Raw genomic sequence first — 22,240 nt, 5'->3', positions numbered from 1 at the left:
GAATGAGTTTGAATGAATGCTTAATGTGTTTTAAGAGTTTATTCTTTGGCTGGATTTACACACAATGAGAAGTAAAAATATATATTTTATTTAAATCCTGCAAGCAAACATTTGCAATGCAAAAAGGCACATGCATTTAGTCAGGAAAAGTAATAAGTGCAGAATAAAGTTCAACTTGTGAATGGCCGTGTAACATTTAACACCATACAAACAAATTAATTTTGGCTTGATTGGCAAACATTTAAAGTACCCATCATACATTTTATCGAATTGAGACAAACATACAGAATTAACTAGAACAATCTAAAGCACAATCAGTCTAAATCTCCTGACGCAAGTCAACGCCACAAAACATTTTTGACGAGGTTACAGATTGTAAAGCAGACAAAACACATGAGCCTGAATGTCATTGGTTCTTCTTGGCTGGAGCGCGAGCGCGGCCAATGAGCACGGGAAGGAGGGCTACCGCTACCAGACCCAGAGCTACTAAGGGCCGGTAGAACAGCCAACCACTTGCAATGACGAGAAGGGAGAGCGAGCAGGAGATGCAGAAGGCGAACAGTTTCAGCCCCAAGGAAACTAGCTCTCTGACAACAGGGAGCCAATCCACTGTGGAGAAAACACAAGGCTGATCAATAATCTGATCCTGAAACAAATAGGATATTTTTCTGTCTGCCATAGCGGGGTCGGCTTAGCTCAGGAGGTAGATCAGTTGTCTTGTAACCGTAAAGGTTGCTAGTCCAATCCCCAGCTCCTCCTAGCTGAGTGTTGATGTGTCCCTGAGCAAGACACTTAACCCTAACTGCTCCTGACGAGCTTGCTGTCGCCTTGCATGGTTGACTCTGCCGTCGGTGTGTCAATGTGTGTATTAACTGATGTAAGTCGCTTTCGATAAAAGCGGCTGCTAAATGCCCTAATTGTAATTGTAATATAGCGGCAAATGCTTACCCAGTGTGTAAAGAATGCGTGTGGTCAAACTGATACCAAGGAACATAAGAGCCCAGCCAGCAAACCTGAGCCCCCAAGTCCTCATGGCATTGGACTGGTGCTCCTTCTCGAATACTTCCTAGGGACAGTTGAAATGCTTCACAACTTGTATCTGCTGCTGTAAACATTTTTTTCCACAATCACACCGCAAGAAACCAATCTGAGAGTATGTATGTATTGAGTAGACCCACCTGTGCTGAGAGTTCCTCTAGGTAGAGAAACTCAAGTCGGTCTCCTGACCTGGTCTTATAGGACTTCAGATTCTCTCCGCTCTGCATTGCTACCACACTGACCTGAGGTCAACAGTCATCATCAAGAGAAGGATGTCAACTCAAGTACTTTTACTTAAGAGGAACGACTCTATTCATGCTTGCTTTTCTAAAAAAAATATTGTTTTTGATCGTACCAAATGGCCATCATGTCTTCAAAGTATACTCAAGATACACTGGAGATATTAAGTCCATGATTAGCAAACAGATCAACATAGACACCCCGAAGATAGGACCAACTCACCGTCTCAGCGGGAGCAGGATAAAACCCTTCCCCACTGAGGCCTGCATAGGAGAAGCTCACCCTCACATCTCCTACCTGACAGACAACAGCACAACGTTAAAATTCATCCCTCAATGAAAAGGAGTACATCATTACAGCAGTATCTAAATACATGTATACGCGTGTATCAGATGTGGTGGAGCTTGAGACGGCCGTCATGCATGCACGCGTGCAGAAATTAATGCAGCACATTCTTTACATTGTTTCCCATACCTCTGGTCTACGTGGGTACGGGGTGTGGTAGAAATAGTCCTCATAGATGGTGAGAAAGGAGCCAGGTTCGAAGGGCGGGAAATCTTTCAGCCGCAGAGTCTGGAAGTTATTGATTTGCTCCACAAGTCCTTTGGAGTAGAAAGGGCATAGGCTATGACATAGTACTAGTTATAAAGCGTGATGGTACACAGGGCTTCAGTCTGTACTTTAGAGGGTTACCTTTAGACAGAAGAAATGGGCCAACCCTGACTTCAGGGGCCACTACAGTCACACTTTCAACCGCCATGGCACTGTAGCAAAGTAGAAAAACAAACATATGAATCATACATTTTCAAGATTGAATGAAACTTTCGGCAATTCAAAATAATTGAAGTACCTTGGGTTCTCATGACCTATTTCCTTATCGAAGTGCCTGCTGTTGATCAACTCAGATTTCCATTCTGTGTCTGAGGAGAGGAGTAATGCTAGTTAAAAACATGGATCCCCAAAGGAAGTTAGGCATATTGTGGCTCATTGCCGAATACAAAAATGTATGCAGCAGCAATATATGCTTCTTTTGAAAACATGAAAGGAGAGAAGATGGTCACTGGACGCAGTAGAGCAACAACCATGTTTGTGTTACAAGTGAAGTAGACCCTTATTGTGTCGGCTAGTATCAGTATCGTGAACGAGTCACAGCTGTCAGCATAAACGCACTCACTGTAGTTGTATGTTGTCTCTGTTTTGGTCTCTCCATTCTCTTGGTAGTCCCTGAAAATAATCACCAGAGAACGGGACATTTAATTCAGTGTTGAACCTGACGGGTTTTCTTTCCCTGCTCAAACCCTGGTTGTAGGCCTGTGACCTGGTAGTAGGATGAAACCTGACAAACCTGCTGTCATGGGACTCCACCCACTGATACATCTCCACCTGTCTCTTCAGCTGCACCGCCTGCACCACCACTCTGTAGTTTGGGTCATGCAGGGGCTGGACAAAGCATGAATAGAGCATACTCACCAATTGTTATTTTCATCATCATTACCACCGTTATAATTATAATGTAATAGAAACCTAAAAATAAATAAAATTAAGATACATAAAAAATGTCAGTGATGGATTAATGGCTCAAAAGCAAAAGAGCCAAGATGACTGGCCCTTGAATGAGACGTACCTGCAAGGTCCGTAATTTGGCGGAGAGGTGAACCAAGTTGTCGTTATTCTGGTAGTCAACATTAGAGAACGGGTTCAGGGACACCACCAGAGAAAGACCTTCGTCCAGTGAAGATGCGGTCTTTAGCGCCCTTCCCTGGGTAGAGAAATGGTCATCTACATTAAAAAAAAAGGTTATCTTCTGCATATCACACGACTGGCTTCCGTTGTTTCATGTTGGAGTCTCTTACCTCATTGGTAAAGAGAACGTAAAATGATGCAAAGAACAGGCCGACTCCCAGCACCGTCCCCCCCGCCGTTTCCCCAAGGCGCTCAAGAAATCCAGGATTGGAGCGGCTCGATACACGCTTATGAGAGTTTTCCGTCCCTGAAAACTGAGAGAAAGAGAAAGGTTTGAAAGTGTGTCAAATTCATAAAAGAAATAAACGTCAGTAGGCTTTTTAGGCGTAAGATAACGTTTAATTTAAGACCTGATCTGGTTCTGAAAGTGATGCAAGTTTGAGCCTGTCTTGCCCCAGTTGAGCTCATTGGTCGGTTGATCCAGAAAGTGTTAACTAATGTGTTTATCAGAAAGGCACCGTTGGGGATTGTCATTAACTTTACACAGTTTGCTTAAAGAATCCCATTAAAAACACTGACGGTACACATGAATATGACCTTGTATAACAATTACACACAAGCAAAAATCCTGAGGGACAGTCCTTGTTAACGAAGACACAAGTACAAGTACAAATACTAGTCCTATAAAATAAAGTTAGTTCACCAGCTCTATTGACCACTGAAAGTCAGCAAGACATAGCTGAAGCTGCTAGTTTGATAGATATCAGCAAAATAGCATTGAATGGTTTGTTTCTCATCTGACTTGAACAATTGTCCATATCTCAACGCCGAACATGGATGACATCTACAGACGAATGCCATCAGACATTATTCAGTTATTGAGATGTTTAGCAGCTCAGCAGAGCATTTCTTCATTGCATTGAAATGTGAGGAATGAAGGGTGCCACCGCTACACCCATATTTGAATAAGAGATTAAACTTACTGGAGGTGTGGACGACATGCTCTTCCTAGTGCAACGATGTAGGCCTATACACTAGATAGAAAAATAGGTAGTGCAATGATGTTTACGCCTTGGGCAAAACTTATAGTTCCGGACGTTGGTGTGGGATACAGAGGATTGGTCTGATCCGTTGCGACTTCTGCTTGCGACCCCGCTCCGCTTATGACAGCCCGGCTCTTCTACCAGTGGCATGCTGGGTAATGTAGTCATATCAGCGCTCAATAAAACAATAACTCGAAAAAAAAAAAAGAAGAACGATGTCCTCTTTTCTTTTTACATATTCTATAATTGCATTGTATAGAAATTAAATCCAACAGCTACTTAGTATCCACAGAGACTAGAGAAACATTGCCCACAAACGCACACACACATATACACGCACACACACGCAAACCCACACGCACACATACGCACACGAACACGCACATTCACACAAACACACACACACACACACACACACACACACACACACACACACACACACACACACACACACACACACACACACACACACAATAGGATACACCGTCTGGGATGTCCATCTTAAGAAGATTATTATAAATAGGTACGCACAGCATTTCCTCTCAGCTATTATCCCCTCCACATCTCCAACTAGCAAAGGTATTAGACAGACAGTGGATCTGTTGGACTAGGGACTCGCTTTGTTACAATGCAGGAGTATGACATCATTGTTCTTGGAACCGGCCTTAAGGTAAGAACACCCTTCAGCATAGTTATCATCATTAGTAAAATCACATATTCTTTAAACTAATTTAATATCTTGCGTCACTCATAAACATCTCTCTCTTTCTCTCTCTCTCTCTCTCTCTCTCTCTCTCTCTCTCTCTCTCTCTCTCTCTCTCTCTCTCTCTCTCTCTCTCTCTCTCTCTCTCTCTCTCTCTCTCTCTTTCTCTCTCTCTCTCAGGAATGTATCCTCTCGTCTATATTGTCAATGCATGGTAAAAGAGTTCTTCACATTGATAAGAATCCATACTTTGGTGGAGAGATCGCTTCCATTACCCCCCTGGAACAGGTGTGTGTTCAGCAACAAACAAATGAACCAACAAACAACGTCAGATATTATGTGCTGTCTCTATTGACCAGTGATGCAATGTCTATGATCTAAACCCACAGCTGTACAAGAGGTTCAAGTGTCCAAATCCCCCATCTCCATCCATGGGACGGGGGAAAGACTGGAATGTCGACCTCATCCCTAAATTCTTCCTTGTGAATGGTGGGAATAGGAGGCAACACCCATAGTGCAGCTCTGTCAAGTTTGCATTATCTTAACTTTAAGGCGTTGGTTAATGCTTCTCGTTTTTGTGTTCCCGGTCAGGTCCAATGATCCAACTACTGGTACACACAGATGTCATGCGGTACCTGGACTTCAAAGTGATCGAAGGAAGTTATGTTTACAGAGCAGGCAGAGTCCACACAGTGCCGGCCACCGAAGAAGACGCCCTTCATTCAGGTGTCACCTTCTCGTCTGAATTCATGACTAAAAAAGCAGGAGGAGTCCCGATCCTCCACACTGATATATCGAGGTTGTGTTCATCATTACAGATCTGTTGGGCATGTTTGACAAGCGGAGATTCCGGAAGCTTCTCCACTTCATCCTGAACTTTGAAGTTGGCGATCATCGGACGCACCAGGACATCAACCCCAAGGAAACCACCACGCGAGACCTCTTCAAGCACTTTGACCTGGGGCCGGAGGTCATGGAGTTCGCCGTCCACGCCATGGCGTTGCAGCACAGTGAGGAGTCAGTAATACTGAACTCCCAACGCAAATACACAAAAACTGACCAATCCCTTGAGTAGCAAACCAAGGTTTGAAGTTTTGCGTTTGAAAATGTCCACTCTGTTCTATTTCCTCCATGTAGTTCCTTAGACCAGCCCTGCACGGAGAGCATCAAGCGGATAAGGGTGTACCTGGAGTCCATGGCCCGAGTCAAAAGCAGCCCCTACCTGTACCCGGTCAACGGGCTGGGGGAACTACCCCAGGGCTTCGCAAGGTCCTGCCACACACTTGTTCATTACACGGAGAGGAACATCTCTCACACACACACAAATGCAATACATTTCACAGTATGTTAAAACAAGGTCTACCCATAGGGTATAGTTAACCTGTTTATACTGTATAGTCTATCTATACATGGATGTGAAGACGTTTGTGCACGGTACCCCTGTGTGCTGCAGACTGAGTGCTGAACATGGGGGGACCTACATGGTGAACAGGCTGGTGGACGAAATCGTCATCGAAGACGGAAAAGTTGCAGGGGTGAAATCTCAAGGAGACGTATGTAAAAAATAAATAATAATAATAGTAATAGCAACAACTGCTACGTAGAAACAAATGGGAGATAGTGTTCAGCTGTATTGAATGTAACAGAAAACAATTATTCGAATTATAATAATTATAATAATAATTCTGTGTCTGCTCCAGCTGTTCCGCTGTCAGCAGTTGATCTGCGGGGCCAGCTACGTGCCCCACAGCGTGAAGAGGGTGGGCCGAGTCATACGAGTCATCTGCATACTGAACCACCCAATCAAACACACCCAGGAGGCCAGCTCGTGTCACATCATCATCCCTCAAGCACAGCTCCACAGGAAGTCGGGTAAACACGCACACACACTCACATGTACACACACACACAACCCCCCCCCCCCACACACACACACACACACAAGCAAACACGAGCACACACAAACACACTGAACCATACTATATTCTACTAGCAATGTTTTCACATCTTGGGATTTTCTATTTTGGTGTGCTGTGCTGTATTACAACTTCAAGTGAGAGTAGATCATTCTGGCACAAAACGTGAACCACAGCGGAAACCTCTTCTCTCCTCTCTCTAAGATGTCTCCATATCGATGGTATCTTGCACCCACAATGTGGCTTCAGAGGGGATGTACATCGCCACGGTGATTACAACCATAGAAACCAGCAACCCAGAGAGGGAGGTCCAACCTGCACTGGAACTTCTGCAGCCCATCCTGCAAAAGTATTCGATGCAACGTTTCATCTTACTTTGTCAATGCGTGTTACTCTTGATATTATAATGCGTGGCCAATGCAACCCCACGTTAAACACAGTATTAGGACAGCATTGGTCTGTGTTTTTCCAACACAAAGTAATTCAGGTTGAGTTATGTCACGTGGCCTTCCCTGGCTTTTCTGATACTGTCCTCACTTTCAGATTGTTCGGCCATTCAGATTTTAAATAGTGCATTTCTATGAAATGAATAGTGTTAACATAAAGACATTGACTACTGATGATTCACATTTGTTTACAGGTTTGTTTCCATTAAAAACCTTGTGGTACCCTCAGAGGACGGAGCAAAGAGCCAGGTATGAACGGAGCGTTCTGGGTACCGGAACCTGCTTGGGTGACGGATAATATCTTATACATTTAGAAAAGTAATGCTGTCTGACCACACACACACTCAGTGTGTGTCAACGTCAGTGTTAATCATTTATGTCTTCTTTGTATACTTTTTTAGATATTTGTAACCCGCTCGTATGATGCCACAACAGATTTTGAGACGGAGTTCGAAGACATCAAAGATATGTATCACAGAATCACAGGCACAGAGTTCTGCTTTGCTGAGGCACGCAGAGAAACGCCTGAAGACTCAGAAGAAAACTGATCACTTTTTTTCTATTAAGTTTTGTGTTAGAGGATTTGTGGAAGGTTTTGAAGAGTCTTTTTTGATACAGCTGATATGTGCCAGGTTTTGAGGAGTGTGATTTGTAATACAGCTGATAAGTACAGGTTTTGAAGAGTGTGTTTTGTAATACAGATGATAAGTGCAGGGTGTTGAGTCTGTTTTGTAGTGGAGCATAGAGAGATGGCAGCCACAGCAAAGTAATTGCCTGGGGCAACATTGTTTTTATAAATGTGCACCTCTGGATTTGAGTGAATAAAAACATACTGTCCTATAAACATCTCAAGACATACTTTTACATAAGATTTGAAGACATGTCAGTGTGTTTCTTTACCAAATGTGTGTGGGCCCAAACAATGCACACTGATTAAAGCGCATCGAAAGAGTGGATTAAAGACGAATCCCTGCGATGTCTAGGGATTTATGGGTAGATGCGTCTATAAGGCTTATGGCTTCTCGAAGGACCGATCAGGATAGGATTCCAAACTGTACTGCCAACAAGGGCTTGAGATAAGAGGGCTTAGTCCAGACACAGTCCAGACACCCACCATGTTTGTAATGTAATGAAACATTTGCTGTGCTTTCTTTTAACTTTCCATTTTGGTTTTCATTCCACTCGATTTTTATAAAACACACGATGTTGTCAGTCTTTTTTTATAAATATACACAGTAAATAATATACTTAAATATATTCGAACACACTTCCCTGAAACACAGTGATCCTCTTACAAATAACATTCATCTACATGTGGTCGTTTCACATGACAGCACCACACATAAAACAGAACTACTCATGTACACATTTGTAGTCCTTACTTAAGAGAAGCCAACTATACAGAATCGACATTGTAACATCTAAACTCAGATGTCACAGCTGATTTTAAATTTAATTTACATATCAACTGATATTCAGGAGGACTATATGTAGACAGCCTTGTTTGTAATAATGAATGCAGAATATGATGTTGCATTCCTCGGCCCCTGGAAGTGGTAGTCACGGAACGGTTTCCGATATAGCAAGGGACGGTCATTGGTTTGAATCCCTCTGAGAAGATCTGTAATGAATCAGTCATTTGTGGTCGCTACTCCTCATGTACTTCCAGAGCTTTGCTGACGGACGGCGGGATCAGACCCGCGGCCACCAGCCGACCCTCGCTCATCATGAAGTTGAAGGTGGCGCAAGCGTTTGCCTGGAGCACAAAAGAGAGAAGGGATGCTAGTCAGACGAGAGGAGCTACGGCGGCGTTACCACTGAACTATATTTTGCTTTATGGAATATTTTGATATTTTGAGGGCATGCTGGCGATTCATTACCGTGTCTTGGACCTCCACAGCGATGCCTTTCTTCTTCAGCAAGGCGAGGACTTTAGGGTTGATTCTTTCCGTTCGAGAACCTGTTCCCAGTATCAGCATCTCTGTGTGAATTGGGAGGCATTATTCAATTGAGGCAATTCAATGCAAAAACAAGCTCAAGCTGTACTCATTAGACACTGTCACAATCTTATCCAGTGGGGAGCTAGCTTCCTCTGCCTGTATGAATGGGGTGTAAACCGATGTTCCCTAATTATTGTGCCACGGCCTGGTTATGGAAAGCCTTATAAAATACTCTATTGAACTACTGACTCCATGCTGCTACTCAAGGGATAAAGAAAATGCTCGGGCTCCAGAACAATCTCTTGATAAACTGGCTAAGTAAGTCTCATCGCCCAGATTGTCAAGTATGGCAAACATTTATATTTGGGTTGCCTGAAATTAAAACCACTTGGTGGAGAGGGTCAACTTTGGCATGTATCAATGGATGTTTTTGTATTCTGCGGTAGACAGCTGTTATACCTATCCTTGGTTCAAGCAGGTGGAAGAGGGAGACGCTTTCCTCAGAGATGTCTTCGTGGCCGCCAACCTGCAGACAGACAGACATTTGAAATCAAAACCAGTACAATAAACAGACAGACGGACAGACATTTGAAATCAAAACCACTACAATAAAAAAAGTGCAAAGGTTCTTTGGACGACCTTCGAACCAAGGTGCTGACTGCAGTGAAAACGTTACAATAAATCGTCAGGAACCAAATGGATGTCAGCAACGACCAAAGGGGTACATGGCGCATGTTTCCACCAGGACGACCAGGGATCATTAAAACCCAGTGCGTACGTTCCACTGCAGGATGGCGGGCGGCAGCAGAGCACAGGGCCCGTACACCTTGTTGTCGTCTATGTTGAACCCTCTAGTGCTGTAGCCGTGGATCATAATGGAGGCGCCAGGCTCCTTCTGCATGATTGACACCGTGGTGCGCTGGTACAGCTCGTCATCGCCGGGGCCCAGCCGGTGGGCCCGACACTGGAAGGGACTAGGAGACACAACACATGATGCACGAAGAAGACTCTGTTAGTCAGCACAACGGACAATTAAAGAAGAATGGGCCATTATGTAGCGCATGGCAATGGATGGAAATATCAATGACAGAAATCTAAAAAGGCAGTTAGCATGTAGGCTTATCATAATAAAACATTTTGAAATAAGTGATATTATTATTTTGGAGAGCTAAGACGTAATGTGAGGTGCAGCAGTGAAGATATAGTATATATAACGTATAGTGTCAAGTCAAGCTGAAGGAAAGCTTCTTGTTATCAAACAGACCACTGTTAGGACCTCACAAGACCCAGTGTACTAAGAACGTGAACTATTGTGTGCTTGCCCTATTAACCATGGCCATTTCATTAGTGCCTCTCAGCCTCCGAGATCACAATGATATCATTGTTCATCTAGAATTTGCATGATAACGCTAAGCATATGGCTCGTAAAATAAATAAATACACAATAAAATAACACAAGGTAAAGGGAACATATGTCTTATCTGAACCATAAAACAAACCATAAGGTAAATTCTATTTTCCAAGGGGATGCCTTAAATTATAACCTTCTGTGTTCCACTGAAAGTCAATAACATAACTCCTACGGAAGGCATGTGGTGCTGCAAGGACATTTGGACACGCAGACAACGCGTCACTCTCTGGCCGGACACTACGGTAATAATAAAAGAAACAGAAGGTACCTTGAAAAAGCAGTGGTTGTCCGTGTGGATAAATTAAATCCCCGTGCTGATCTCTGGAGAAGTCTGGCACACATCACGCTGGCCATATTGATGGGGATGTTGTAACCGGTTGTAACGCAATGGGGAAGGGGAAGACATTATGTGTGACACCAGGCGCACTTTTCCAGCCGAAGGAAACATTGTCCTTTTTTCAAATAAACTCAGTGTTTTTCCGGTAAAATTTAACTTTATTTTATTATTCCCTTGTGAATTTCAAATGTCGAACGCGTCGTATTTAGCCATACAAAAAGATGTTGTGAAGTTATTATCTGGCATCGATTAAGCTACCTAGGGGGCGTACTCCTGACGTGCGCCCCCTGCGGTTTTTATTGGGCAGGGTTGCAAGGCAGAGGCAGACCGCCGTTGTAAATAGACGCAGCGATCAGGCCATGCAGTGAATACTCCCTTTAAATCGGATCTCCAGGGGAAAATAAAGACACTGGATACTTTTACCAAATCGCCATATGCCGTGAAACATTGGATTGGATTAATTTGGTAAAGATGTATCGCTCCCTGTATGCTTTTCGACCCACGGAGCCCAACTCGCTTCATTTCGCTGCTGAAGAAAGCTTTCTAATCCTTGAAAGAAGCAATAAACACTGGTGGCTCGGGTCGCGCTGCAGCACTGGCGAGACCGGGTACATCCCGGCGTCTTACATTGAAAAAATCCAGGTAAGGATATAAGACAGCAACCAAACATACATTTACAGTGAAGGGAGTGTTTTGTGCACACCTTAGATTGCACTTATATGTATCACATCCTCGCACATTGGTCTGGACAGCGCAATATCTGTACGCAGCAGGCCCTATAAGTTTGATTTGAGTGTTGGGAATACATATCCGGATCTATAACAACGTCATGAATGCCCTAATGTAATTTGAAATATCAAACTATAGCTGGGTACACTATGGGGTTTATGGCCTTATGCAAAAAGCCGGCATGAGTTGTTAGCTGCGACATCCGTGGATTGTGAATGCATCTCTAGCCGTGCGGCCGTGTCAGGGGCAATACGTCTGTCATTACTGCGAAAGTCCCAGAAGGAAGAGGCAGAACCAGTTCCGTTAATTGCATCCAAACGATATGGATTTGTGCATGCAAATGTTTATTACGCAACCACCATAACATGTCACAATCGTCTAATAAAGGTAGCGATGTTCATCATGCCTAATGTGGTTTTGCCTTGAGCTTACAGACCCACGTTTTGTGAGCAGACGTGCTCATTCTTTTCACCACCCAAACTTAAAACCAGTTCGAACTTGAGTTTAGCGACATGATTGCAATACTAATGGAAGATGACTCAGACCAGGCTGTGAATGCATTCTCCTGTTGTTTTTCTAGGTTGTGAATCTTTTGAAAGCATTTTTTTTTTTCCAAGTCTGAATCGATACATTATTTGCAGGATTTTGTCGGTTGGTAGCCTGTGTGAGTCCTTTATGCCCCCAAGGCAAAAATATGTTCCTCTTTGTTTCCACTCCAGTTATGAAATTATTCATGCCATGATGTTAAATATTCACGCTTGCTCATGGGGATTGTTCCATAGGCTCCAGAGAAGGATGATGTGTTGCAGTCCATCGACAGAGCCATCGAAGGCGTCCATAATGTGGCCATGAAAAACGAAGGCAAATATAATTTGGAGCAACGAGATGTGCTACAGTGAGTCCCCAGATCCGGATAATCTGCCCTTTCAGCGAAAAACCTGTCCCTGACGCACCAGAGATAAAAGTGAAACAATGAATGAAACAGACACCGTCCTCCCATTAAAAAAATGACAGTCCCTCATCCTTCTCTTACAGAAAGCTGATCCACCACAGGAAAGAGACTCTGGCCCGACGAAGCCCGGTGCCATCCTGTCACAAGCAGGGCCTCCCGTCCTCCAACAGTGAGATCTCCCTCAGCCAATCCCCTCAGCCGCCCAACGGCCTCAACCCGGGCTATGGGCGCCAGGGCAGCGTGCCGCTGTCAGGGAGCCTGGACAACATGCAAGCAGACCAAGGCTTTTATGTACTAGACCCTCTATGTCACGTGCACAGTCGAACGCACTGAGCGGCGTACGGACGCTTTGTCGATTGCCGTTGACTTGCGTCGCGATAACCGATCTTTGTGTCGCACGCTGCAGGTCCCACCGCAGGTGCGACGGGCCGCCCCCGTGACTCCGCCCCCTTCCGAGAAGCAGCTCGCCGGCCGACGCCCAGGTCAGACCGAGCGAGTGATCTGTGATCGGGTCATGGAAATGGGATTGATTATGGGATGACGGGGGGGTTGTTACAAGTCTCTTGTTACCTGCTGCTACTGTATAGGCTTAAGAAGCATGCTATTCTTAGGCAGCTTGAGGTTGCTGTTTATTAAGGGAGTGTAACCGGAGGACAAACTACCCCCCCCCCCCCCCCCCCCACCCTCCGGTCTGAGTCTGTTCCCTCTCCTCTCCGCAGAACCAGATGTTCCCTCCAGGGTGTCCTCTCTTCCGCCGTCCCCTTGCCCCTCCCTCTCCATAAGCTCCGCCTCTCTTAACTCTGGCTCCTCCCACTCGGTGGTCTCGTCTGACGTGAGCCTGCCCAGTGTCGCCGGCAGCACCCCTCCTCCCCCCGTGCCGAGCCGCGTGAAGCCCGCCCTGCCGGCTCTCGAGACCCCGGCCCTGGACGGACCCCCCCAGCCGGCTCCCGCCAGGAAGAGCCCGGCCCCTCAGCCCCCGTCCCCCCAGCCCACCACCCCCCAGGCCTCGACCCCCCAGCCCACCACCCCCCAGGCCTCGACCCCCCAGGCCTCGACCCCCCAGCCTTCCACCCCCAAGCCCTCCACCCCCAAGGCCTCTTCCCCCCAGCCCCCCACCGCCCAGCCCACGGAGGACCAGCCCGAGAGCGAATGGCCCATCGCCCCCCCCTCCATCGCCGAGAGCCCCCCCGGCAGCCCCGGCGCCTCCGAGCCCGTCCCCATGACGACGGGGGCCGAGCTGATCGAGCTGGTGCGGAAGAACACGGGCCTGAGCTACGAGCTGTCGCGCGTGGCCGTGGGCGTGGTGGTTGGCCACCTGCAGACCACCCTGCCGCGGTCGTCCGCCGCCCTGGAGAAGGTCCTGATGTCGCTGGTGGAGAGCAAGGTCAGAGCCGCGCCTCGCACCGCGCCGGAACCGCGCCGGCCTGGCATGGGTTCACAGCGCGCTACAGATTTCATTTTGACAACACGGGGAAATAACCGAAATTGCGATTATTTCGACCAATATTGCGATTTAGTACGCGATTTTATCTTTTTAAAGTTCCTTATGTTCTGTATTATTCACTTAACATGCAATAAATCATTCTATAGTATGACCAACACAACATCGGAAGCAGTCAACGTATAAACTGCTCTCCAGGCCTATGTGTTGAGATGAATTGATGCATGAAAAAAAGTTAATTTTTTTTTTTTTTAAATGAACAAGTTAATTTATTTTTAGTCGCAGGCTTCGCGATTTGCAGAACACCTTGTATAACATTGCGATGTCGGTTTGAACTCGATTATTTGCCCAGCCCTAATGTATGCTCAGTCAACCAGCAGGGTTGTGTGCTCTCCATACCGGTGTCCCCTGTTTGAGCGGCCGTGTCTGTTTCTGCAGGACCAGAGCGCAGCGCTGCCCCAGGGCCAGGTGTGCCACGACGAGCAGCGCCTGGAGGTGATCTTCAGCGACCTGGCCCGTCACACCGACGACTCCCAGCAGCGCAGCTGGGCGCTCCACGAGGACCACGCACTCATCTCCTGCTACCTGGAGGAACTCCTCAAGATATTGGTACACGTCGCACACAACACGCCGGGGTCGTGACCGGCTTATAAGCATTCACTGTTTAATTGGTGGTTGTATTGTTTTACTGATGACGTTGTTTTTTTTTCTATGTGTTGCTATGGAGAACTAAAGCGGTGTGACTTCCCCCCCATGCAGACTGATGCGGATCCAGAGGTGTGCAAGAGGATGTGCAAGGGGAACCACTCGGAGCCGGTTCTTTCACTAGTGTCATATTATCAGATGGTAAACGGTCCGCCTCGGTCTGTCGTACAACATCGCCCTTTTTGGAGTCATTCAACTGCATCGAGATGTGTTTTTATATTCTTTTATATGTTACATAACAGAATAAAACGAACAGATTTGATTACATTTTTATAACACGGGTTTGCAATGCTGTGTTGCATCTTTTGGAATAAAATAGCAAAATGCTTTGGTTACTAAATTTACGTGTGTGTGTGTGTGTGTGTGTGTGTGTGTGTGTGTGTGTGTGTGTGTGTGTGTGTGTGTGTGTGTGTGTGTGTGTGTGTGTGTGTGTGTGTGTGTGTGTGTGTGTGTGTGCGCGTCCAGGAGCACCGTGTGTCCCTGCGCCTGCTGCTCCTCAAGGTGTTCGGGGCCATCTGTAGCCTGGACGCCTGCCTCATCTCCACCCTGCTGAACTCCATCCTGCCCATGGAGCTGGCCAGGGACCTGCAGAGCCCCACACAGGGTGACTAGACCGTACTTGGAATGGGATCCACGCTTTCACGGGCAACCCTCCTGCATGGATGAATGTCTCTGTTGTATATCGTCGTTGATACGTTTCTCCTCTCCTCAGAGCATCAGAAGATGTGTTACACAGCGTTGGTACTTTCCATGATCTTCTCTATGGGCGAGCAAGTGCCATATCATCACTATGGTATGGACACACAACAGTTGTATGTAAACATTAGGGAGAGGGATTTGAAGTCATCAATGTTCAATGAACCAATGCTCTAGATTTAAAAAAAAACGTTGATCAAAAAAAATTGTGCAGCATACTCTTAACAGAAAGATGACTTGGGCATTTGCATTTGCCGTCTTCTGCTTTTTACTACTGAAGCCTCTATTAATATTGCATCTATTTATACACCGAAGTGTACTAGTGCCGTCTTGGGACGTCGATATAGCGGTTCATGATTTAGGCGCCACTCAAAATACAAACGGCAGCTTATTCAAAACGTGTTCCGCATTATTTATTTTCATAAGGCATGCATTATTTATTTCGTATAAAAAGGAAGCCATAATAATTATGGCAAAAAAGTGTACTCGTTTGTGTCTTATCACACCGTGTTCATTGACACGTTAGATCCTAAAACATTACCATGTTTGGTCATGGCTGACACAGAATTGGTTGTCATTCAAAATGGCAGCTCAGACAGTACTGCTCGAGGGCTGCGTCAAAGGCTGCAAATGTCTTTATCTCCTGGCCTGAACTTCTCCTACTAAAACGAGGTCGTTCCACCAAATCACATGACAATGACCATTGTGAAAAAAAAAAAATCACGTGACTGCCTTGTGACTACCTCCGATCATGAATAATTTAGATGGATGGACTTATCATCCCCATCCTGAAATATACATATCTTGATGCATTCTGTTTGAACGGTTTCCCCTCTTCAACAGAACATCTGAATGCTGAGTTTGTGGAGTTCCTGTTGACCGTGGTGGAGGAGGGGGTGCCCTCTGACCCCACGGAGCAGCTCCCTGACCTCTTCCTGAACCTCCTGCTGGCCTTCAACCTCCACCAAACCGGTGCGGCCTGCCTCCGTGGCACTCTACTGAAGTATCTGGTTCTTTGAATAGCAGCGATTGAGCCTGGAGATCGTTTTTGGTTGTTTTATGTGAGATTTCTGTGAGTCTTCAATTTAATTAAATGAATCTTCAATTATACTTTTTCTCCCAGTGCCTAGTGCCAATGTGATAATGCAGGAGTTGATGAAGAAAAATGTGAAAGTACTTTCGGAAAAAGTACTGCTGCTTTTAAACCGAGGCGGTAAGAGGCAAAACATTGTGACATCATTTCCGTACGTCATTCACGCATATTTCTACTCACCATCCCTCTCACATATACTCGCCGATTGCCTCCGCAGACGACCCCGTGTGTGTATTCAAACACACCCCACCTGCCCCGCATTCCGTCCTCAAGTTCCTGCAGGATGTGTTCGCCAGCCGGGAGTCGGCGGACATCTTCTACCGCACTGACATGATGGTGATGATTGACATCGCCGTCCGACAGATATCTGACCTCTCCCCCGGAGACAAGGTGAGCCGGGGTCAACACAACCAGCTCACCGCTTCTATGTTTACATGTCTTGCAACATATTTACAACACGCCCGCCCACCCACATCACATCTCTGATCCGTCACCACCTCTACCACACTAACGAATTCTGGCTCCCACTGCCTCTAAGGCTTGGATGCCCTTCGCGGCCCAGACTCTTCTTCTCATTGGTGGACCCCGTGTCCTAGCTCTCGGTGTGATCTGATCTTGTGTTGAATGATATTTTTGGTGATTTCCTATAATGCATTATATATATAAAAAAGAAGGATCTACTAGCTTTCCCTTCTGATGAGCCGTTCCTGTTTATTTTGGAGATCTGCCTGCGCAGCACTTATTTTTCCAGTCCCTCAGCAACTCATTTCCCAGCTAAGAACTCCCGAACCCGGCCCATTCCAGGAAGCTTGCATGACGTCAGCTTGTTTTGATTTGATTCTGTGAGCCAAACGCGCGCCTCATGCTTTATCCATGCCTCTCTTCCTCTCGGCAGGTGAGGATGGAGTACCTCTCCCTCATGCACTCCATCATGCGCTCAACCGACTACCTGGAGCACCGCCACCGGCTGCCCGACCTGCAGGGGGCGTTGCAGAGGATTCTGGGAGAGGAGGAGGACGAGGACGAGGAGGGGGACTCGGTCGACGGCGGCGCCACGGCGAAACAGATGGATAAGCTAATCGTGCAGGAGATTTACAGGGAGTTCCCCCAGCTCAGTGAGAGCCACAAGTAACCACATCGCCATCGTTGCACCCGACCCGCCAGCCTGCTCTGTTTATCGCATCAGGTCGTACGATCCATCCGGAATACAGAAAGAAAAATAGAGCTAATGTAATGGTGGATCAATTTTATATTTTGTTTTTGCCAATTTGTCCTGTCCCAAGGCGGCTTACATCGGCACATCGCTTGTGATGGCTGGATTCGCAAAAAAAATGTATGGTTCGCAATTTTCCCGCTTGATAGGAAAAAAGTGAATGCTGAATAACTGGAGGATAATTGGAGATGAATAATATGTTGCATCCATCGTGCAAATGCTTGAATGGCTCTCTTTATTGGAAAGTGATATTTTAGAGCCTCGTTGTCTTAATAGAGTACTGTATGCTTGAGCTGAAAAGCTAAAATAGAAAATATGTTATATAATGTGTCAAATGAATTGCAATGAAAGCTTTTGAGAGTTTACCCACACAGTTGGATAATTGCTTCTGAACAGCATGGGAAAGAATTGGATATTAAGTTTTTGATAGTTGATGTAAGGAAGATATTTTCTTCATTTTTTATTAATGTGGAACTGCTGCAATAAGGCTGCTTACTACTAACTCATACTAACTCTGCCATGACCTATTTAATATTGGCAGTCACGGCAACCAGCAACTACCATTGCTTTCTAAAAGAGATTTGGATGCCAAGCTTTCGATGACATGAGTTATAATGCCCAAGCAATCATTGGAGAACCCTGTGTTTTCATCTATGAATAATATGTGGTACACAACACAGGATTCAATTGTAATTACTTGAATTATATATGAATAATGACAATAAAGCCAGAACATTTGTTACAGCACCACCTCTGCAGACTGAACTGCTTCAGCAATTAGATCATATCTGACATCATTCATTGGTAGAGGTCCTGTTTTAGATAATATGATGGGAAATGTGATACATCTTACGGATAAATGCATCAGCTAGAGTTACAATTGTACATATCTGTTATCTCTATATTTTCTAATACCTCCTAGTATTGTGTCAATCACTCCTTAAATCGACTTAACTTATTTTTGTCCTTGATATAGCATTTTCTTTTGGAAACTAATTGTGGCATTACAAACCCCTACATTGATATCTGTCTAGTTTTCACAAAGTTAAATGTGAGAGTAAGTGTGTACCTACATGGTTGCTTGTGTACATTGTATGTTTGAGAGAGGGCTCGTTCGGTGTTTGCGTTCACCTTTGTGTTTACCTGGAACTTCCACTGTTTAACTAATAAAATTATATTTTCCCAATACAAATCGTGGTCAAGGAGTGAGCTATTTGACTGTATTTTCCTTATATGTTGAATCCAATAAAATCGTAATGGCTACATGTGGAAATATTTGAATAAATTTCGTACGATTTCCTGTCTTACTGAAGATATACACAAATGTTCAGCCAAGCCAATCCAACTCGGACACAAAAAAAGGAGCACACACGTCAGGTGTGTTACTGTCTAATACATCCGGGTAGCTATTTGGGTGAAAGGTCTTCGGTATCGGTCGTTCTAGTGCAGTGCTGCGACAGTGGTGACAGCTGAAGGGAACGAATTCACGAAAATAAACCCCATCAGGTTCGTTCTTTTGCACCATGCTATCTAATGTAAAGGGTGTAGTTGTGCGACAGTTCGCTCATTCATTAAATTCCGTTGCCACTGTCTGTTTCAGAACACCACTATGGCCAAGCAGGCTCAGCCAATAAGTCCCGGGAAGAACTTCTTCGCTGGAGGATTCGGGGGCGTCTGTCTGGTGTTCGCCGGTCATCCGCTGGATACCATTAAAGTAACGAGTTTTGTTTTGCAGCATTCATGCTATGATTTGAAATTGTGAGTAAATAACTTGTCCAAAGCGCCTGAATATGAAACTGCATTAATTGCGGCCATACCGTATATTTGAAATGTAGATATTAGGCTACCCTATTTCTATCAATATGCACAACGAAACATTAAATAGTTGGAGAGCTTATTATAATAACCTATAGAAAGGGATAGCTAGCATTCTAGCAGGCCTACAAGTCATGGCAGCCCTTTGACCTATATGCACTCCTTTATTGGCATGTTAGGGTGCACCTTGTGTTATGTAACGGGGTTTTTAAATTCATTACTTATACTTTTGATCCAGAAACATTACATCAGTGTTCATAATTTCAAGCATATGGCACCACTGGGTTAAGGAAAAGGGCGTTGTCTGTATGTAAACTACAATTTAACTTGCATAACAAACCTAATCACAAGACAAGATCAGTTGTATTAATACTGTAAACGTTAACGGTCGGTTACTGTACATCTGCCGGCCATCCCTCAGGTGCGATTGCAGACTCAGCCACTGCCTAAACCTGGAGAGACACTCGCGTACACCGGCACCATCGATTGTTTCCGAAAGACACTTGCAAAAGAGGTTAGTATACAATATGGTCAGGCTAACAGCTTGGTAATGATTTCTGCAGTAGAGACACATTCACTGATTAACAAAAGATCATTGAATACAGGTAACCTATAGGCCTATTCTCTCTGAATGCTGTCATTGGCCCCTACTCAACACTGTTTCCCCTCCATCACAGGGTATGAAAGGCCTCTATAAAGGCATGGCTGCCCCCATCATTGGAGTGACGCCCATGTTTGCGGTCTGTTTCTTCGGCTTTGGCCTTGGCAAGAAGTTACAGCAGAAAACCCCCGACGACATCCTCACGTAGGTGAAGAGTCGTCTAACGGCTCGACTTGCTCTCATTCCCTCGCTCTCTCTCTCGCTCCCTCCCTCCCTCTCGTCTGTGGGATGAATAAGCCACCTTGCGCCCTCCTTCCCCCCAGATATCCCCAGCTTTTCGCAGCAGGCATGCTCTCCGGTGTCTTCACCACCGCCATCATGGCCCCAGGAGAGCGCATCAAATGTCTGCTCCAGGTCAGTGGCGTTTGTACTAACATAAAGGGGATTTTACACCTTGTATGTGGTTTCATGGTTTGGGGTAAAGTCACTAGCTAATGCATGTGTGATTTGTGTTGCGTGCGCACACACAGATCCAGGCAGCGTCTGGGGAGGTGAAATATTCAGGGCCAATGGATTGTGTGAAACAACTGTACAAACAGAATGGAATAAGAGGAATTTACAAAGGCACTGGCCTTACTCTGATGAGAGGTACTGATACACTCTTGTACATGGAGTCTGATCGTCTTCGGAATATATATAGAATTCCTCAAACATTTCCCTAACCGTATTTCTCGATTTCCTGTTGCTCAGATCTGCCAGCAAGTGGAATGTACTTCATGACCTACGAATGGTTGAAGAACCTGCTCACGCCCGCAGGAAAGAGGTGCTATGATCGTCCCGCTTCCTGTTTAAATTTTTTACATCTGCATTTTAATAGATTGATGTTAATGTTGAAGCCTGTGTTGTAACCCCACCCATTGTTGTTGTTGTCCTCTGTCTCCCCACAGTCACAACGAGCTCAGTATCCCCAGCATCCTCTTCGCCGGCGGGATGGCGGGGGTCTTCAACTGGGCCGTGGCCATCCCACCTGATGTGCTCAAGTCCCGCTACCAAACGGGTAGGTCTGCCAATGTAGACTCATCACACCCAGGGCACAATGTGTAACGGGTACAACGGTCCACCTCAACCCTATCGAATCTTTTCCCCCCACAGCTGCTGAAGGGATGTACCCCAACGGCGTGCGTGACGTGCTGCGGGAGCTGATCAGGGAGGAGGGGATCGGCTCTCTCTATAAAGGCTTCACCGCCGTGATGCTTCGAGCCTTCCCAGCAAACGCAGTAAGTGCTTGAACGTTGAATGAATGTGTTGAACGTAGTTTGCAGAGCAAGAGGGAAAAGCATGGATGAAGCATGACATTTGTAGTCGATTACAACAGGTTTAAAATAGATTTGATTAAGTAAAAGTGAATAAGTTTGTCATTAATTTTTTTGCATCAAAGCAAATCTAGAATCGATTTAAATTATGATTGTGTATTTATTCATGTATTTATAACAGTCTTACAGGGTTTTACGTTCTTGGAGACTAGACTGATCTGTCTTTTGTTCTGCCTCTCTGCCCCTCTTTTTCCATCTCTCTGTAGGCCTGCTTCCTTGGGTTTGAGTTTGCAATGAAGTTTTTGAACTGGTTAGCCCCTAACTTGTGAATAAGGTTGGATGCCTTTCGTCCGTAGCTTAGAAGCCAAACAGAAAAAAAATGGAACATCCAGGTAAAAAACATCAGTAATACACATCATCACTGTCAAACCCCAGTCATATCAAGGGTTGGTATGAAAGGCCCTCATCAGGATTTTAGCAGTAAACATGGTATGTGATCACAGTACATATTGCAAGACAATATGTTTTCATTGGGGCAATTGTAAGACCAATGATATGTCTGTTCACACAGATGCACACACACAGAAACGTTCTCACTCCTTCTTTGTTGCTTTGAAAATGTTATATTATTAGGAAAGGAGTGAACCGAACTTGTGCCTTACTTTTCCTATCTGCATATAAATGTACATAATATCAGGGAAAAGGTGCATTGTGTGTGTGTGTGTTCATTATGTATAATTTTCAAAATGACAATAAATGTATGGTTACATTCCACCAAGTGCATACTGTACATCACGCCTTGATATTGTTCATGTCAAATTAAACTCATTTACAGAACTGTACTAATGAAACTCATCTTGTCGTTTCTATTTGTCAAAGATCGCTTCTGATGGTGCCTTTTTATAAAATCCTCACGTTTCTGTAT

The 22,240-nt window shown here is 45.2% G+C and overlaps 5 protein-coding genes across 5 annotated transcripts; 3 read left to right on the top strand and 2 right to left on the bottom strand.

Annotated features, from left to right (window-relative positions):
• Positions 1 to 24: 24 nt before the first annotated feature.
• tmem43 (transmembrane protein 43) lies at positions 25 to 4,135 on the bottom strand. Its single transcript, XM_030375293.1, has 12 exons — positions 3,945 to 4,135; positions 3,132 to 3,275; positions 2,903 to 3,037; positions 2,624 to 2,718; positions 2,453 to 2,502; positions 2,129 to 2,198; positions 1,972 to 2,042; positions 1,753 to 1,880; positions 1,501 to 1,575; positions 1,179 to 1,280; positions 949 to 1,066; positions 25 to 609 (listed from the first exon to the last, which is right to left on the bottom strand). The coding sequence occupies exons 1-12, from the start codon at positions 3,960 to 3,962 to the stop codon at positions 407 to 409; spliced, it is 1,209 nt and encodes a 402-aa protein (XP_030231153.1). The 5' UTR covers positions 3,963 to 4,135; the 3' UTR covers positions 25 to 406.
• Positions 4,136 to 4,540: 405 nt separating this feature from the next.
• LOC115557442 (rab GDP dissociation inhibitor beta) lies at positions 4,541 to 7,913 on the top strand. Its single transcript, XM_030375291.1, has 11 exons — positions 4,541 to 4,674; positions 4,888 to 4,995; positions 5,097 to 5,196; positions 5,299 to 5,433; positions 5,526 to 5,724; positions 5,845 to 5,976; positions 6,161 to 6,260; positions 6,408 to 6,579; positions 6,828 to 6,972; positions 7,264 to 7,318; positions 7,471 to 7,913. Exons 1-11 carry the CDS (start codon positions 4,633 to 4,635, stop codon positions 7,615 to 7,617), a joined length of 1,335 nt encoding a protein of 444 aa, XP_030231151.1. The 5' UTR covers positions 4,541 to 4,632; the 3' UTR covers positions 7,618 to 7,913.
• A 360-nt stretch (positions 7,914 to 8,273) lies between these two features.
• Positions 8,274 to 10,969, bottom strand: ndufaf3 (NADH:ubiquinone oxidoreductase complex assembly factor). Its single transcript, XM_030375322.1, has 5 exons — positions 10,689 to 10,969; positions 9,788 to 9,983; positions 9,469 to 9,535; positions 8,950 to 9,050; positions 8,274 to 8,825 (listed from the first exon to the last, which is right to left on the bottom strand). Exons 1-5 carry the CDS (start codon positions 10,772 to 10,774, stop codon positions 8,718 to 8,720), a joined length of 558 nt encoding a protein of 185 aa, XP_030231182.1. The 5' UTR covers positions 10,775 to 10,969; the 3' UTR covers positions 8,274 to 8,717.
• Positions 10,970 to 11,051: 82 nt separating this feature from the next.
• Positions 11,052 to 18,778, top strand: nckipsd (NCK interacting protein with SH3 domain). Its single transcript, XM_030375264.1, has 13 exons — positions 11,052 to 11,399; positions 12,269 to 12,381; positions 12,522 to 12,729; positions 12,845 to 12,920; positions 13,158 to 13,822; positions 14,318 to 14,488; positions 14,639 to 14,725; positions 15,050 to 15,188; positions 15,297 to 15,377; positions 16,124 to 16,252; positions 16,404 to 16,493; positions 16,591 to 16,763; positions 17,269 to 18,778. Exons 1-13 carry the CDS (start codon positions 11,229 to 11,231, stop codon positions 17,503 to 17,505), a joined length of 2,340 nt encoding a protein of 779 aa, XP_030231124.1. The 5' UTR covers positions 11,052 to 11,228; the 3' UTR covers positions 17,506 to 18,778.
• Positions 18,779 to 18,962: 184 nt separating this feature from the next.
• slc25a20 (solute carrier family 25 member 20) lies at positions 18,963 to 22,157 on the top strand. The gene is made up of 10 exons (XM_030375309.1): positions 18,963 to 19,092; positions 19,187 to 19,300; positions 19,823 to 19,915; positions 20,079 to 20,206; positions 20,326 to 20,416; positions 20,533 to 20,650; positions 20,753 to 20,825; positions 20,950 to 21,059; positions 21,155 to 21,279; positions 21,582 to 22,157. Exons 2-10 carry the CDS (start codon positions 19,196 to 19,198, stop codon positions 21,642 to 21,644), a joined length of 906 nt encoding a protein of 301 aa, XP_030231169.1. The 5' UTR covers positions 18,963 to 19,092; positions 19,187 to 19,195; the 3' UTR covers positions 21,645 to 22,157.
• Positions 22,158 to 22,240: the final 83 nt, after the last annotated feature.

This window comes from Gadus morhua, chromosome 13 (genome assembly GCF_902167405.1).
Source record: "Gadus morhua chromosome 13, gadMor3.0, whole genome shotgun sequence".
NCBI classification, from domain to species: domain Eukaryota; kingdom Metazoa; phylum Chordata; class Actinopteri; order Gadiformes; family Gadidae; genus Gadus; species Gadus morhua.
This window is presented reverse-complemented; position numbering and strand designations above follow the sequence as displayed.

What these genes read in the sequence shown, in the direction of transcription:
- ndufaf3 (XM_030375322.1), bottom strand. Translation starts at nt 10,774, where the DNA reads ATGGCCAGCGTGATGTGTGCCAGACTTCTCCAGAGATCAGCACGGGGA. An exon ending in ACAACCACTGCTTTTTCAAG is followed by an intron (nt 9,984 to 10,688) that starts GTACCTTCTGTT and finishes TGTGTCTCCTAG; the next exon opens with TCCCTTCCAGTGTCGGGCCC. An exon ending in CTGTGGAGGTCCAAGACACG is followed by an intron (nt 8,826 to 8,949) that starts GTAATGAATCGC and finishes TTTGTGCTCCAG; the next exon opens with GCAAACGCTTGCGCCACCTT.
- nckipsd (XM_030375264.1), top strand. Translation starts at nt 11,229, where the DNA reads ATGTATCGCTCCCTGTATGCTTTTCGACCCACGGAGCCCAACTCGCTT. An exon ending in CTTACATTGAAAAAATCCAG is followed by an intron (nt 11,400 to 12,268) that starts GTAAGGATATAA and finishes ATTGTTCCATAG; the next exon opens with GCTCCAGAGAAGGATGATGT. An exon ending in GAGCAACGAGATGTGCTACA is followed by an intron (nt 12,382 to 12,521) that starts GTGAGTCCCCAG and finishes CTTCTCTTACAG; the next exon opens with AAAGCTGATCCACCACAGGA.
- tmem43 (XM_030375293.1), bottom strand. An exon ending in AGAGACAACATACAACTACA is followed by an intron (nt 2,199 to 2,452) that starts GTGAGTGCGTTT and finishes TCCTCTCCTCAG; the next exon opens with ACACAGAATGGAAATCTGAG. An exon ending in TAGAGGAACTCTCAGCACAG is followed by an intron (nt 1,067 to 1,178) that starts GTGGGTCTACTC and finishes AACTGTCCCTAG; the next exon opens with GAAGTATTCGAGAAGGAGCA.
- slc25a20 (XM_030375309.1), top strand. Translation starts at nt 19,196, where the DNA reads ATGGCCAAGCAGGCTCAGCCAATAAGTCCCGGGAAGAACTTCTTCGCT. An exon ending in GAAAGACACTTGCAAAAGAG is followed by an intron (nt 19,916 to 20,078) that starts GTTAGTATACAA and finishes CCTCCATCACAG; the next exon opens with GGTATGAAAGGCCTCTATAA. An exon ending in CAAGTCCCGCTACCAAACGG is followed by an intron (nt 21,060 to 21,154) that starts GTAGGTCTGCCA and finishes TTCCCCCCACAG; the next exon opens with CTGCTGAAGGGATGTACCCC.
- LOC115557442 (XM_030375291.1), top strand. Translation starts at nt 4,633, where the DNA reads ATGCAGGAGTATGACATCATTGTTCTTGGAACCGGCCTTAAG. An exon ending in AGAAGACGCCCTTCATTCAG is followed by an intron (nt 5,434 to 5,525) that starts GTGTCACCTTCT and finishes TCATCATTACAG; the next exon opens with ATCTGTTGGGCATGTTTGAC. An exon ending in AGGACGGAGCAAAGAGCCAG is followed by an intron (nt 7,319 to 7,470) that starts GTATGAACGGAG and finishes ATACTTTTTTAG; the next exon opens with ATATTTGTAACCCGCTCGTA.